This window comes from Pinus tabuliformis, chromosome 1_2 (assembly GCF_031772625.1).
Source record: "Pinus tabuliformis cultivar Carrire ecotype Pingquan chromosome 1_2, CPIR1, whole genome shotgun sequence".
NCBI lineage: Eukaryota > Viridiplantae > Streptophyta > Pinopsida > Pinales > Pinaceae > Pinus > Pinus tabuliformis.
In genome coordinates, this window is record NC_142298.1 from 977,695,965 (window position 1) to 977,712,698 (window position 16,734).

At 33.8% G+C, this 16,734-nt stretch overlaps 1 protein-coding gene across 1 annotated transcript; it reads right to left on the reverse strand.

The window, feature by feature from the left end:
* Positions 1 to 1,953: 1,953 nt before the first annotated feature.
* On the reverse strand, positions 1,954 to 4,240 carry LOC149209269 (uncharacterized). Its single transcript, XM_089394246.1, has one exon. The coding sequence runs from the start codon at positions 3,945 to 3,947 to the stop codon at positions 2,130 to 2,132; it is 1,818 nt and encodes a 605-aa protein (XP_089250372.1). The 5' UTR covers positions 3,948 to 4,240; the 3' UTR covers positions 1,954 to 2,129.
* Positions 4,241 to 16,734: the final 12,494 nt, after the last annotated feature.

Here is a 16,734-nt window from a genome sequence, read left to right on the forward strand (position 1 = left end):
TTTAATGAATTTTCAAATATAGTTTTGACAAACTATATTCATTTTCACAATTTTATTTAAAAATATTAGATAATTTTTTTATTTTTTTAACCGAGCTGCTTTCAAATCTAGTTTTGACCAACTGTATTCATTTTCATAATTTTATTTAAAAATATTAAAACAATTTTTTATTTTTTAACCGTATCTGAGAGCTGGATGGCAGTGTGATTAGTAATTTGCATATTAAAATCTATTTCTTATTTTTTATTAAGATATGGTAAATTAATAATTTAGTTTAGTTTAGTTTAGTGTTAAAAGATCACAGAAATTTAAATTCAGAATTTAATTTTTGATAAATTTTTAAATATAAATCAAAATTTTAAATAAATTTAAAATATTAATATTCAAATTTTGAAATAAAATTTTAGAAAAGATAAAACTTAAATTACTTTAAAATCAAATAATTTTTAAAAATCATATAAATGTATTTTTTATCTTTTCTAACAAATAAATATATGTATCATAATTTTAGTTTATTTCAACTTTTATTAAAATATCTTAACATTTAATAATAAAATTTGCAATAATTTTTAATAAATTATGTAATATTATAAATAATTTTAATAATAATATTGATTAAAATAGATAGTTTTAGCAGTTCGTATCTTGATTTCAACCATTTTATTTAAAAATATTGATAGTTTTAACCATATATGAAAAGTAAATAGCCATGTTATAAGTAATATATTTCTCAAAATTTATTTTACTTCTATTAAAATTTAGTAATTTAAAGTTTTTAATGTTAATAATTTTTAAATTGATTTAAAATAATGATACCAAGTTTTGGAGCAAAATTTTAAAATGCATGAGATTTAAACTATTTCAAATTCTAATTATTCTTAAAAATTTGATTAAAAATATATATATTAATTATTTATAAATTTTGTTTATATCAATTTTTAATATTAACATTTTAATATTTAAAAATAAAACACATAAAATTAAAAAATAAAATATATCATATCTTGTATAATTTACAAATAAATTTAATAATAACCTTTCAACATTTAATATTAAAATTTAAGAGCAAAACATCATTCATTATTAAATGTTAAAACAAATCTAATAATAACATTTCAACATTTAATATTAAAATTTAAAGACAAAACGTCATTCATTATTAAAATTGTTTTGTATATAAATTGTTTTGTATTTTTAGGGTTGTGAGGATAGAGTTGAAAGAGAGAATATAAATGACCCCATATTGTCTTTATGATATCTAAAATGAAAGTATATTTGTTTTTTTATATATATTAAAATAATCTAATTAAATTAATAATTTTAATATAACCTTAAATATTTTATAAATTATTTGTTATATTATTTTTATTTGTAATTTTATAAATGAAATATTCTATAAAAAATGTTGTGTATATTTTAAAATTGTGTGGTATATATTTTATTTTAATATTAAATAAAATTTTGATAAAATTATTTACAAATATTTTATAAATATTTACAAATAATTTTAGATGAAAATCACTAATGACTGAATTTAAAAAAAAAAAATTAAAAATGAAAATATTCTCATCCTCATTAATGAATAATGGAAAACAGAAATATGCAATCGTATCCTATCGGTTGGAATTTCATTCAGTGATTTTTTTCTCCTTCCAATTATGTGTGGATTTCAAATATAATTTATAAAGTATCATTGGCAAACCAAAAGCTCTGCAATTTTGGAAGATGTGCCTCACATGAATTTATTTTACTGTGATCCTCTTTGCTAAAATCCAGGGAGCTCGTGTATAGAAGATGTCAGTCCCTCTATATATGTGCACTGCAGGATTCACTTCACTTTCGTACAAAATTATTTTCATCCTTATCGATGTTATCTCAGGACTAAGTACTATTGTCAGTAGAGTAAAATTCAGTCCAAGTTCAGACAACATACTCACATAGAGAGACACACAATGAAATATAAATTTAATTTTTATTAAATGCAGTTCCAATTTTGAGGAAAGGGCTCTGGTATGAAATGCTACCAACATTTACCAGACCTACATATCTACTTAAAGCGAAAGCTTCGGCTCTCACTGGCAAGCAGCAATGACTATTCATCATTTAAATTTTCTCTAAAAGAATGAATATCAATTGCAACGAGACGTTGTACGAGACCCACTAATTAATTTCTGCTTGAAGGCCACCATGATCAAAGCTTTTGGTTCTTGCAGGGAGGAAGACCCACAGAGGCAATCATTGTGAGCATAAGCAGAAGCCGGGAAAACAGTTAAGGGTTTCGCTTGAGGAATCTGGCCACAGAGACGATTGTTTCTCAGATTCATATGCTTCAAATGCTTCAGACCCAACATCTGCCCTGGAATTTTCCCTTTGAAACCGTTCCATGACAGATCCAACCATCTCAGCTCCTTCAGCTCGCCCATGGGCCTCGGTATCTTGCCCACCATCCGATTTCTTGAGAAATCCAGGCGCTCAATTTTCTTTAACATGGAGATCGAAGTTGGAACGCTGCCCTTCAAACGATTACCTGATAAGTCCAGCCACTTGATGATGCGCTCGCCATTGATCTCCGGGATCCTGCCTGTGATCTCGTTGTTGGCCAGATTGATGAACTCCAGGCATCCCCCTGGGGATGGGCAAGATTCTGAGATATTGTCACTGAAGAGTTTCTCTATAGACCCATACAATTTATTTGAATGAAGATCAAGAACTGAGATGGAATCAGGCAGGGAAACCTCAGAGAGATTGGAGGTGAGACTGTTGTTGGAGAGATAAACTTTTTCCAGGCTTGTCATGTTCTTGAGAAGGTGACTTATATCTCCTGTAAGATTGTTGTTAGAAAGATCAATGGAACTCAGCAAGGAATTCATGGCAATAGGCTTCCATGTGCTCAGACATTGTTTGACCCCACAGCCTGCAAGGTGAAGATTTGTCATCTCTTTTCTGGTTATCCAGTCTGGAATCCTACCCAAATGCAGATTATTGTAAGACAGATCAAGGCACAGTAGAGCAGAGGCTTTGGCTAGGCCAGAGGGAAGGGGATCAGACAAATGGTTTTTTGAAAGATTCAGATACCATAACTTGGACATTTTACTGATAGATTCAGGAATAACTCCTACAAGCATATTTTCACTGAGAGAAAGGCTAGCAAGAGAATTCATCTGACCCAGAGAGTATGGAATCTTGCCTGTTAGTCGATTTCGAGCTAGAGATAGGTCTTGTATGGCGGATAATTCAGAAATGGAACCAGGAATTGGGCCTGTGAATTCATTGTCAGAGAGGTCCAGATATGTTAGATTGGAAAACGAGCCGAGGAAGGCCGGAATTGGCCCGGAAAGAATATTACCGTTGGTATCCAAAGATTGCAAGCCGCGGATATTCTTTAGAGCCGTTGGCAGGACGCCTGTCAGACGGTTCTTGCCGAGGTTGAGCTGAAGTAGAGACCGGAGCAAGCCGAACTCTGGGGGAATCGGGCCGGAGAGACTGTTCCCCGCGAAGGAAAGCGCTTGGAGCTTCGAGAGTCTCCCGAGCGTCCCGGGAATCGAACCCGTGACCTCATTTTTCTCGATGTACAGCTGCGTTAGCCATTGTAGGTTAGAGAGAGACCCCGGGATCGGCCCCGTTATCTGCTTCAGTCCGCTTATGATCAAAATTTGCAGCGAATTGAGATTACCCACAGATGGCGACACAGTTCCGCGCATGTACATTGTGGCGTTCGTTTCTTCCGGGTTTTGCAGCACCAGTTGGGTAACCCTCCCGCTGCTCGCATCGCATTCGATTCCGGCCCAGCCTCCCCCGCAGCAATCGGTGCCCGGCGTCCAGGTGATCAGAGTTTCCGTCGTGTCTTCGATTATGGCGGCCTTGAAGCTCAGGAGAGCTTCTTTATCTTTTGCAGAGCAGGTCGCTACTGGGCTTTCGTCATCTGCAGAGGCAATTCCGGCGGCCATGGATAAAGCCAACAGCAGCAGACTTGCTTTTCTGGAAAAAACCGACTGCCATGGTAGGTGTTGGTCGGGAAAAACCTGAAAAACTGAAAAATCTTTGCAATTTTTTTTTTTTTTTTTCTAACTCTGTTCCTACATTGAAGGTAGGCTAACTGGGAATTCAAGGATCGCTCTTGTTTTATAGGGCAGGGATTATGTTTCAGAGATATGGGACTGTGGATTCACGGGGACCATTGTTGCCAGAAGGTGCATCGATATTGGAGAAAGTAACGCGTCGCATGTGATTCCGGAACGCGGTGGAGAATTGATTGGACTTAAGACTATGGTTCACCACTGTCGCAAATTGTAATTCAAAATTCAAAATTTAAATGCACGTTCTTTGAATTCCAGGAATGCTATGCCAACGTCAGGGGAGACAACGGAACAAAATTTGTAAGATTCCAAATTGCGGCGACCGTTTAACTTTTGTTTTCAATAATTCATAATTGACATAGATTCGATATTGGAAGACTCTCGGTCACCCACTTTGCCCAAATAAATTTAAAATGGTTTTGTCGCCTACAGCGTAAAGGTTTTGAAAATAATATATAATATTAAAATTTTTGTTGAAACGGATATAAAATACTAAATCCTTCCTTGGCCTGCGGTTAAGTTGTAACTTGTCACTCAGGTTATTGTGAGACATAGGTGTGTTCTTTAATTTCATCTCAACGGCAGTATTTTTTTTAGAATCGGCTCAAGTAGAGAGAGGAAGATTTATTTTTAGATGAGGCCGTCCTTTAGGTTCCTTATCTTTGGGAAGTATGCCTTCATGGGACTCCGTGTCCAAATCATCCGATGTGATTGGTCCAAGTATACATTTCAAATATTGTTAGCGGAATTATTAAATAAATAACTTTGTTACACTTTACCAGTTGTAAAGAAACCATGCAATTTGCATGATAATAGCGTATTTAATATATTTTATCATCATAATTTATATAATATTTGATTTTAATGGATTTTTTTTTTTTTTTTTTTTTGTAATTTTTTATTTTTAATTTATATATAGTACTTTATAATAAGGTGATGGTTGATTGAGTTGTTTTTTATAATTCGTTAGTTAAAAAAAATAAATTTATTTAAAAAGATAAATATATATAATTAGTTTTATTGATAAATAAATAAATAAATTTGTTATCAATAATTATTAAGTGAATGGTAGAAATTTAAGTTTCACAAAATATTTTAAATATTTTTTTTAGTAATCATAAATTAAATATTTTAAAATATTCTTAGTAATAGTTATATATTAAAAGTTGAAATTTATCTTAAAAGTAATTTTATTTTTTTACTTTTTAAATTAAATTGATTAGTTAAAAGACTTATCATTTGCATATAAGTTATCTTTTTTTAGCATGTGGTATAAGTAAGCCGTAATATTGTGAGAAAGGCTATTTACAAATTAAGAATCTCCATGATAAGGTGGGAGTGAATCTCCATGGTTAATAATTTTGTTATGTGTTTTTTTAAATGTATATCTATTTATTTGATACATTAATTATTTTTATAATTAATAATAATAATAATTTAAAATAAAGTTATAAGTTAATTAATTTTTATATTTTTTTAATTCTTGACAATGTGAGATGTATAATGAGGTAAGTGTTTTGATGCATATGATGCTTTACCAACCATTTAATTTCAATGGCCTCCCTAGTTATAGGGTTTTCAATATATAATTTCATGCTTATGAAACAAGATTCTTAACCATGGGGATTTACCCCCACTTTACCATGTATGTTCTTCATTTGTAAATAGATTTTATTACAATGCGATGAGCCAATACCATGGATTATCAATACCACATGCCCAAAGAACCATAACTCACTTCATATGTCACTTGTTCATATGACATACTATTTTTTAATTAATCAATTTAATTAAAAGGGTAAAAATGGCATAACTACTTTGAAGATAAATCTCAACCATTGATTTGTGTACACTACTATGAATAATTCTAGAATATTCTATGGAGGTTTTATCCCTACCAACCACCTAATAATTATTGATAATTAAATTAATATTTTGGAAAGATAATTAGATGTTTATATTAAATATTTAAAATATTTGTTTAGGAATAGAAGAGAATAAATATTAAACCAGTTGTCTTTAGTGCAACTTTTTGGAAGCTTTTACGGTGGGTTTTCTGGTCAAATTTCTCTAAAAAAATGGCACGAATTTATTGAAATCACAAGTTTGATGGGTAATCTTGTGCAATCGAAGTGCCCTAGGGGTTTTCCAGAGTGCTGAATCGATATATACAGTCAAAAAACTAGTTTAAATAACGCAAATCAAGATTTCACCTCAAATTTTTCCACCGGATTCGGCAAAAAAAAAGTCCAAAAGTCGCACTAAAGACAACTCCAATATCAAATAGTGATAATTACTAATAGCTTTTTAGGTATTAAGGTACATTTTTGACATAGATAGTCCAAACCTTTACAAGCTCCTATGTAATGTATGCATAGGCTTCACCTTGTTTACCTATATTTTATCACCTTCATTCAAAAGGATACTCAATAAAAATAAGGGGCATTTATTAAAAGGAAGAATTATTTTAATTAAAAAGATGTATTGGAGGAAGGGGTTCAAAAAAGGGATTTTGGGAGGTTTTTATCAATATTTAATGAGATTGGTGGTATTATTTGATATCCCACACATGCAATTGATATGGCACATGTCGATTAAGTGGAGACCTTGTGGATGCATTTGCGGCAGTGTGGGTATGCTTTGATGCAGGAGCATCCAGCTAACAATTTTTTTTTTATTTTAGTTGACTTAGGGGTCTTGTGTTTTTAAAGAAGTTGGTTTCTTAAGTATTAAATTAATAGGATGTGAGAGTTTTAATTAATTAAATATTTTGAGGATATTTTTAAATGTTCTCGAATGTAGGAGAACATGAGTGATGATGAGTAATTAGCATGGATTGAGATATTACAAATCTTAGAAAGTACTTGTTGATTTATGGAGGATCCTTAGGATTAGTTGAAAGTTGAGATCCTCAAGGGATAAGGAAGACATTTTAGGAACTAAATGAGGACTAGAAAATTCTTAGGATTTAGTTGAGAAGATTGAGGATCTGAACCAAAATTGGTTAACAGAATCCTTTTGTGCATATTTTGTAATCCTCGAAGGCTTAAAAAGAGAGAGATAGTGAGAAAGTTAGCAGACAGGAAGGTTGGATTGTGAGCCTACGGGCGTTGAAACGAGAAAGGCCAACTGAATGTAAATCAGGTCAGTGAGGGAAAGACTCTTTTGTATATACATTTGTTTTTGAATATAGAGATTCGTTTTCTAAGTTATATAGTGTGTATTAAGAAATTAATTGATAAATTATGTGTGTAGTGGAGAACTCTGTTTAATATATATATGCATGAGAATTTCGAGCAGAGAACGAGTGCAGAGAAGGAATACAGAGGAGGATAGTGGTCAGACTGTATGAATCTGATTAAAGAAATCAGCACAAAGCTCAGAAGTAGTAGTTTTAAAGAAGCACACGGAGAATAACTCAAGAGAAGAGTCACGCAAAAAAAGGGAACCAAAGACAGAAAGTAGAAATTGTGTTATAATCTGCTGGAACAACAGATGGGAAGATTTGTGTATGTGGAGGTGGAATGTTATAAACCGGCATGAATATTTATCATGGAAGTCCAGTTCCTAAGGAACTGGTGCCAAAGTGAAATGTGTAACTGAGGATTGCATTGGAACTGTAAGTTGAAGGAATACAAAACAATGTTAGAAGGCATCCAGAATGGTGAGTTGGTGATGGAACTGGGTGATCAGTAACTACAGAGGTTAGGAGCGTATGGAGGTTTTGATCGTGGCTGAAGTCCCGTACTAAATCCTGACCATCAATCTCATTTTCAAACACTTATATCATAATCAACTACAAGGGTTAGGGTATTATTTAACCAGTGTGCTAGTGGAAGACCGCAGGCCATAGATTTGATGACCTCGTATGGCCAACGGATATCGGGTCATAAAGGTGATTAGATGTTAACCTCATAACAGACCCAAACATTTATAGATTAAGGATTAATAATCCTTATCGGCTCTGTAAGGGCGATTAAGCATCGCACAAGTTCCTTGGCCGATATCGTTGTGAATCATTGGATCCAGCATGCTTTGATCAACGGCGTAGAGTGAAGTGCTTGTGCAAAAAGGAAAGTCAACGTGGGAGTCAACATGGGACCGGTTGTTGTTCAATTGCCATTCAATCGGTTGCTGTTCAATTTTTGTTCAATCGATTGCTGTTCAAATGGTTGTTGTTCAATTATTGTTCAATCGGTTGTTGTTCAATTGTTGTTCAATTTCTGTTCAATTGACCTCCTACGTCATTTTTAGGTGAGCCTCGGAAAATGTGCTAATGCGTGAAAAAAGTGGAAAGGTAAGGTTAAATGTGATTTATGTATATTTCTATTATATGAGGTTATAATAGAAATAAAGTGGATTAAGGACAATTAACCATGGTATGATTAGTGTTGAGTAAAACCGAGACCAGAGTAAGAGGGTAGGTTAATATGCGCGGGTTTAAGAATTAATCAAAATTTATGAGGGTTGAGTAAGATTTCGCTGGAGAGGTTAATTAAGGTTTAGACCATTGAATAATCTTTGAAACATTTCCGCATGAGGATTTATTAAGGGGCCTTAAACTTTAATTTATGAAGGTTTGACTAGGCAGGGTAATTGAAATTCCTGGGATAAATGAGATGTATGCATTTTATATGCATACTGTGGGTATTGTCGGCTTAGGCTGGCATCATTTTGGTATCAGAGCTGGAAAAGCTTTTTTGGGAGAAAATTAGAGTGGGTATGCTCTACAGAAGAGAAATCAAAGTGGGTTTGTCTTTTGAAAATAATTCAAAACTTATGGAATTATTTTATTTCACAATTAACTTTGTGAACAAAGAACATATTTTGAAGAATTTTCTTTGAAAAGGAAAGAACAGGAAGAATTTTCAAGAAACCAGAGTGCCGCAGCAGAAAGCGAAGAGAAGAATCAAATCTGAATTGATTGAGTAAAAAGATAAAAGAAAAATCTACTTTGGGAAAAAGTAGATCAGCTTAGTGAAAGGACAAATTGAGAAAATTGTTTATGAAGGGATAGTGGAAAACTGCAACAACAACATGTGTTCAGAAAATTGGACAGTGAGGTATGGTCTTCATGATTTCAGTTAGTTAATGATGAATTATTGATTGCAAAAGGCTATGAAGATGTTTGATAATTGTAGCAAAGAACAAGCAGATTTTTTGATGATGATGGCAACGAACCTATCCAACTAGAGGTTGGAAGAAAGGAGAAAGGTGACTGAGTGCAACAGCCAAAGGAGCAGAGAGGCTCTAAAAGGTTCAAGAGAGTGAACCAAGAGAGAGAATACGTAGGAAGAGATCAAGCTCAAAGAGGAAGCTTGATAAGGTATTGAGTAGCAAGAGAATAATGCTACAAGAAAAGGCTATGTTGCAGATCACCAATCGGGCACAAATGAGCTCATGAAGGAAGATGGCCATGGAGGGTCATAGAAGAGGTTCTAGAGAATGCCATATAGGTAAGATGAGTAATGAGGAGCGAGAGAGAAATCTTGCAGTGATGAGAGTACAGTTGGAGATACTACAGGGATGGCTACAAGAGAAAGAGAATGAAGACCAAAGGCATGGTTGGATTATGAAAAGGAAAGTCTAATGGCGTAAATTACAAGTGAAGTGGGAGCATAGAGTGAATTCTCAATTAAAGGAAGAGTTACTCAGATTAAATGAGTATATGAAGGAAGTTTTGGTATGTGAACCAAAACATGGTCCATTGATTTTTGAAAGTAATGAAGAGATAGAGGGAAAATCTATTGAGGAACTGAATCATATGAAGGATTTAGAGCGGCAAGAAGACCTGATGTCTGAAGCATCAACCAAGACCAAAAGGTCTTGTATTTTTAAAACTAATGATTTGTGTATGGTTGCAGGTACAACACAGGGTGATGAACAAACTTTAGAGTTTGTTAAGAAGGAGGAGCAGAATCTGAAATCTGTTCAAATTAAGACTGAGATAGCAAGATCTCAGAAACGAAAGGAGACAGAAAGGTCTCATGGAAATATGCAGCAGAATATTGGAGCTGGTAACAGTAAAGATTGGAATAGCAGATATGAATTAAGACATGAAGATGAAGAAAAGGTATTTACTATGCCTAATGAGTTTGGAATACTTAAGCACGATGATTTAGATTTAACAGAAGAAAGACCATTTGATGATGGGATGACAACAAGTGAAGGTACTGAAAACTATGTAAAATTTTCAAGTTCTACTCCAATTAGAATTATTGAATTATATAGAAAATTAGACCTTCAAAGAAGAAAGCTAGAACAACAGAGGATAAATATCCAGAGTAAATTGTTGATGAAGGATGACAAAGAAATTGTCATGAATGACAATTAGGAAGAAGAAGTTATCAGTTGCAATGAACAGAAGCGGAAAATGGTCTTGGAAGACAATATGGCAGCAGCTGAAAAGGTGCAAGACAATAGTAAACAAGAGGGTAAGGATAAAAGAGTGGCAGCAAGAATAAGAGTTCAGGAATCAATAGTTGAAGGAAATCAACAGTCAGAAGATATACTGGACAGAGAGATTGAACTGATAAGAAGAATAATGATAAAGGTGTCTCAGAAGAAGACAACAGCAGGAAAGCAAAGAAGTAGCAGTAAGAGGACAACAGAAGAATGTGAGAGCATAGCAAGTGGGAAATTGCAGAATAAGGTATGGAAACCGGGAAAACAGCAACAGACAACAACAACAGAACAGCTGAAAGGAAAAGAAATAGGCAAAGACAGATTACAAAACAAAATCTGGGATCCAGGAGGAATTACAACAACATTGAAGACACATGATCTGGAGATCATGAATGTTTTCAACCTTGGGAGTCTGATGTAGGAGCATCTGGCTTAGAAATTTCATTGTATTTTAGTTGACTTAGGGGTCTTGTGTTTTTAAAGAAGTTGGTTTCTTAAGTATTAAATTAATAGGATGTGAGAGTTTTAATTAATTAAATATTGTGAGGATATTTGTAAATGTTCTCGAATGTAGGAGAACATGAGTGATGATGAGTAATTAGTATGGATTGAGATATTGTAAATCTTAGAAAGTAGTTCATGATTTATGGAGGATCCTTAGGATTAGTTGAAAGTTGAGATCCTCAAGGGATAAAGAAGAGATTTTAGGAACTAAATGAGGACTAGAAGATTCTTAGGATTTAGTTGAGAAGATTGAGGATCTGAACCAAAATTGGTTAACAGAATCCTTTTGTGCATATTTTGTAATCCTCAAAGGCTTAAAGGGAGAGATAGTGAGAGAGTTAGTAGACAGAAGGGTTGGATTGTGAGCCTATGGGCATTGAAACGAGAAAGGCCAACCTAATGTAAATCAGGCCAGCGAGAGAAAGACTCTTTTGTATATACATTTGTTTTTGAATACAGAGATTCGTTTTCTAAGTCATATAGTGTTTATTAAGAAATTAATTGATAAGTTATGTGTGTAATGGAGAACTCTATTTAATATATATATGCATGATAATTTCAAGCAGAGAACGAGTGCAGAGAAGGAATACAGAGGAGGATAGTGGTCGAACTGTATGAATCCGATTAAATAAATTAGCACAAAGCTCAGAAGTAGTAGTTTTAAAGAAGCATGTGGAGAATAACTCAAGAGAAGAGTCACACAGAAAAAGGGAACCAAAGACAGAAAGCAGAAATTGTGTTATAATCTGCTGGAACAGCAGATGGGAAGATTTGCGTATGTGGAGGAATTGGTGCCATAGTGAAATGCGTAACTAAGGATTGCATTGGAACTGTAAGTTGAAGGAATACAAAACAATGTTAGAAGGCATCTAGAATGGTGAGTTGGTGATGGAACTGGGTGATCAGTAACTGCGGAGGTTAGGAGCGTATGGAGGTTTTGATCATGGCTGAAGTCCTGTACTAAATCCTGACCATCGATCTCGTTTTCAAATACTTACATCACAGTCAACTGCGGGGGTTAGGGTATTATTTAACCAGTGTGCTAGTGGAAGACCCGCAGGCCATAAATTTGATGACCTCATATGTCTAATGGATATCGATTCATAAAGGTGATCGGACGTTAACCTCAGAACGGACCCGAACATTTATAGATTAAGGATTAATAATCCTTATCGGCTCCGTAAGGGAGATTAAGTGTCGTGCAAGTTCCTTGGCCGACATTGTTGTGAATCATTGGATCCAGCACGCTTTGATCAACGACATAGAGTGAAGTGCCTGTGCAAAAAGGGAAAGTCAACGTGGGACCAGTTTTTGTTCTATTGTCATTCAATCGGTTGTTGTTCAATCAGTTGTTGTTCAATTGTTGTTCAATTGGTTGTTCAATTGGTTGTTGTTCAATTGCTGTTCAATTGACCTCCTGCATCATTTTTAGGTGAGCCTTAGAAAATGTGCCAAGGCCGTGGAAAAAGTGGAAAGGTAAGGTTAAATGTGATTTATGTATATTTCTATTATATGAGGTTATAATAGAAATAAAGCAGATTAAGGACAATTAACCATGGTATGATTAGTGTTGAGTAAATCCGAGACCAGAGTAAGAGGGTATGGTTAATATGCGCGGGTTTAAGAATTAATCAAAGTTTATGAGGGTTGAGTAAGATTCTGCTGGAGAGGTTAATTAAGGTTTAGACCATTGAATAGTCTTTGAAACATTTCCGCATGAGGATTTATTAAGGGGCCTTAAACTTTAATTTATGAAGGTTTGACTAGGCAGGGTAATTGAAATTCTTGGGATTATATGAGATGTATGCATTTTATATGCAAACTGTGGGTATTGTCGGCTTAGGCTGGCACCATGCTTGAAGGTTATTGTGGTAGTTGTCAAAATCAATCCCATGTCACATGAACATGAGGCCTATAGTTTTTTATTCTATCAATTAAAATAAATATAAAATATGTAAATCACTTATAGGCATTGAACATTAATAAATAACAATTGTCCAATTAATTATTGGTGATTTCTAGCACATAGAATTAGAAAACCTAAATGTGTTATGCTTTCATTAGGCCTATTTACTGAGTTAGAAGATTCGAGGAAAATAATATATGAGTTTTAACTTACCGTTATCGTGCCAAAAATACTCCACAATTATTATTAAGTTGTTGAATACTTTATAATGTATTGTCACCATTTAGATTTCGAATAATAAATTGGATGTGCTTTAGAGTGTGGGTTTTTTTCTCTTAATTTCCTTAGTAAATCATTTTGTAATGGTTTGATTTTTTTAAATCTATTTTCTATGTATCATCTGCAACTTTTTGTTTGATTTTTCTACACATTCTTCTATTATTAGTTAGTTTAGGAAGTCTATTCCACACCTTTGTTTCGTTACATTTGGTATGAGAGCTTAATCACCTAAATCAAAGGTGTTAGGGAAAAGATTTTTTATCTAATCTTGGTTTGAGTGGGATCTTGTGTAGAAGAAAATCTTGTTGTAGGGAAATGGTGAGCACATCTAGGATAGAAATAGAGAAATTTCATGGCACTAACTTTGAATTGTGGAAACTCAAGATGAAGGATGTTCTTGTATGATCCGTAAACTGTTGTCGATATTCCACTGGACATTTTGTCACAACAGATCTGATAATATTATATTAAAAATCTGAGATTCTACACTATTACAGTTTTATTTAATTTCTAGATCTGTAAAATTAATTGTAATTAGTGCATGCATGTAAAAGTAAATCAAGCAGAAAATTAGAGAATGAAAAAATAAGCTCACACACACATAATACACAAGATATGCTCTCTGGGAAACCCTTTCGGGAGAAAACCCAGCTGGAAGGTGAGGTCGCTTCGCTCTCTTTCTCTGTCTGGAAATATGGCTGCATATACAAAGAAGTAATGTTTGTCACCTGTGCGCTGCTACAATATACAAATCCTCTCTGTGTGCTCTACCTCCTATCTATCATGGCTATCTTTTCTCAACTATGGAACAAAATACTCTTGAAAGAATCAAATTCCTCTTCCTCCTAGTGGCCCGATTATAACACAACCCGATAGCCTACTAGTGGTTATGTTTGACTACATGAACTCTTAACTAGAGTTACAAAATAGACTCTTATAGAGACTTTTACATAAAAAACATGTGGCTAGCCCCTTTTCCATGAATAATGGGGGTTGACGCGGCATCCCCTCGAACCTTAGGTGTGAAAACAGGAAGGTCAACTTCTAGGTGGCATAACTTTTGCATACAAACTCAGATTGACGCGATTCATGCACCGTTGGAAAGCTCTATGTGTGTAGAATAGCATTAAAAGGTGTGGTGATTTAGAGGTAAATTTTTACCCCCAAAAAATGTCATTTTTTGATTCAAAATTCTCTCGGAAGGTTTCAGACCCTATTGCGCTAAACTAGGTCCTGCTGGTAAAACGATCCCATGAACTGATTCCTACACTTTTCCCACTCCAAATGCATCAATATGGATTAAAAACAATATAATGATCCAATTCAGATCATTGTAAATAGAGATTTATGGGTAACAACATCTATAACCTAACACATTGGTATGAGAGATGAAGTGTGACTGATGTTGCATAGAAAGGAAAGAAGCCTTATTAGGCTCTATTTGGATAATTTTATATTATTGAATGTTTCTAAATAAAAAGATACAAAAAATCATTAGAATAAGTTGGGGGATTTGTACCAAGCTAAATCTATGGTTATTAAACTTTTTCTATGGAATAAGACATTCACTTTGAGTGTGGGTGATGGTGATTTTGTAATTGAACACTTCAATATTCAACACTATTGTGACCCAATTGATCTTAGCTGGAGTGAAGATGGATGAGGAGCACCATTGTGTGACCCTTTTGGGTTCCTTGCTAGATACAAATTGGTAATAGCTATTGGAATAACTATAAATACCTTGGTTCTTGGTGAGGTTGTGCCTACTTTACTATGAAAATAAGTGAGGCAAAAGATTATGAATCCACTAGTAAGGCCTTAGGTGTTTGTATGATATTAAAGGAAAAAGGAATGAAGAGATTAAATGATATATCCAAATCCATGGGGCACTAAGTATCCTAGGAAGTATAAGGAAAAAATATTGGAATTGTATCATGGTCAATCATTTCATAAGAGACTACAAGGAAGAAATAAAAAAAAATAAGAAAGAAAAGAATGGTTCTAGTGATGATTTTGAAAAATCCTCTCAATACAACGATGGAGATGAATTTACTGTAGCTTTGGAAACCCATGTATGCTAGAGAACATAGTTGATATATTATGTAGCTTCCTTCCATATGACTTCCCATTGGCACTAGTTTCCAATGTATGATAAATCTGATAGTGGGGTGGAATACCTTGTTGATGATCCTCATTATGTCATAGTTGTGAATGGTAGCATCTCGAGTAGATTATATGAAAGTATAATACAAGGGGTTAGTCAATTTTTGCACTTTCTAGGTTTGGCATAAAACTCACTATCAATAAGCAAACTTTATAATGTGGGTGTGCAAGTTGTTTTCATTGATAATATGGTCTAAAGCAATATGGTTCTTGTTAAGTGTGTGCATGTGGGAACTTGGTTTTATCTTGATGCATGCACTATTTAGTGTAATAATTATTCAATATCCATAATGGAGATATCTATAGTATATAAATCTTCATAATCATAACCTATCTTTACCTTTAGTGGTCATGCTTTTTGGGTACCTAAACAAACTTTTTCTTTTTAAAGAAAGTTATTTACAAAGAATATAATGATATGGCACTAAAGCGTGGGCCATATAGATGAGAAGGGCCTATGGGCCTTTAGAAACAAAGATATTTTGGATGGTTGAATGATTGGACTCTTGAATTTGATTTTTTTGAATGTTACATCTATGGAAAATAGAACCATGCTCAATTTTATTCTAGTTTTCACACATCCTTTGGGTTGTTGGACTTATTTCATTTTGATGTATTAGGTCTAGTTACAATTACTTCAACTTGTAAGGAGTTGTATTATGCGTCATTCATTAGAGACTAATCTAGAAGGACATGGGCATATTTTCTTACAACTAAATTTGAGGTTTTTAGTTAGATTAAGGACTTTAAATATATTTTTGAAAATTAGACCAATATGAAAATTAAGGTGTTGGAGGCTGATAATGTTAGTGATTTTTTATTTTTGTAGATTTAGATAAGTTTTGTAAGGAGGATGGCATTGAAATACCTAAGAAAAACCCATATATCACTCAACATAATGGAATTGAAAAATGTGTGAAAAAAAAAATGATGGAGAGAGCTAGGAGTATGCTTAGTGTAGCTAGCTTAGGGAATAAGTTCTAGAAGGAATTAGTTACTACAACATGTTACTCGATAGGTTTCCCACAACAACTCTTTTGGATGAGACCCATATGGAGGTCTGGAAATGAAAGAATCCCTCACTTCAACATTTTCATGTTTTCAATTGTGAGGCATATACTCATATGCTTAAGGAGAAGTGGTAAAATTTGGATAAAAAATATATGGAATGTATCTTCATTAGATATGAAATTGGTGTGAAAGGGTACAAGATTTGGGATCCTGTGGTTAGAAATTTTTTATATAGTTGGAATATTATTCTTAGAGAATTTAATCCTTGTCCCATAGTGGTGTAGCCAGAAGTGGATGAGAATAAGTCTAGTGTTAAACTACCACCCAAAACTAAGAGAGATAAACTAGAAGATGAATAAGAGGTTCATGATGGACTTACTTGAGGAGGAG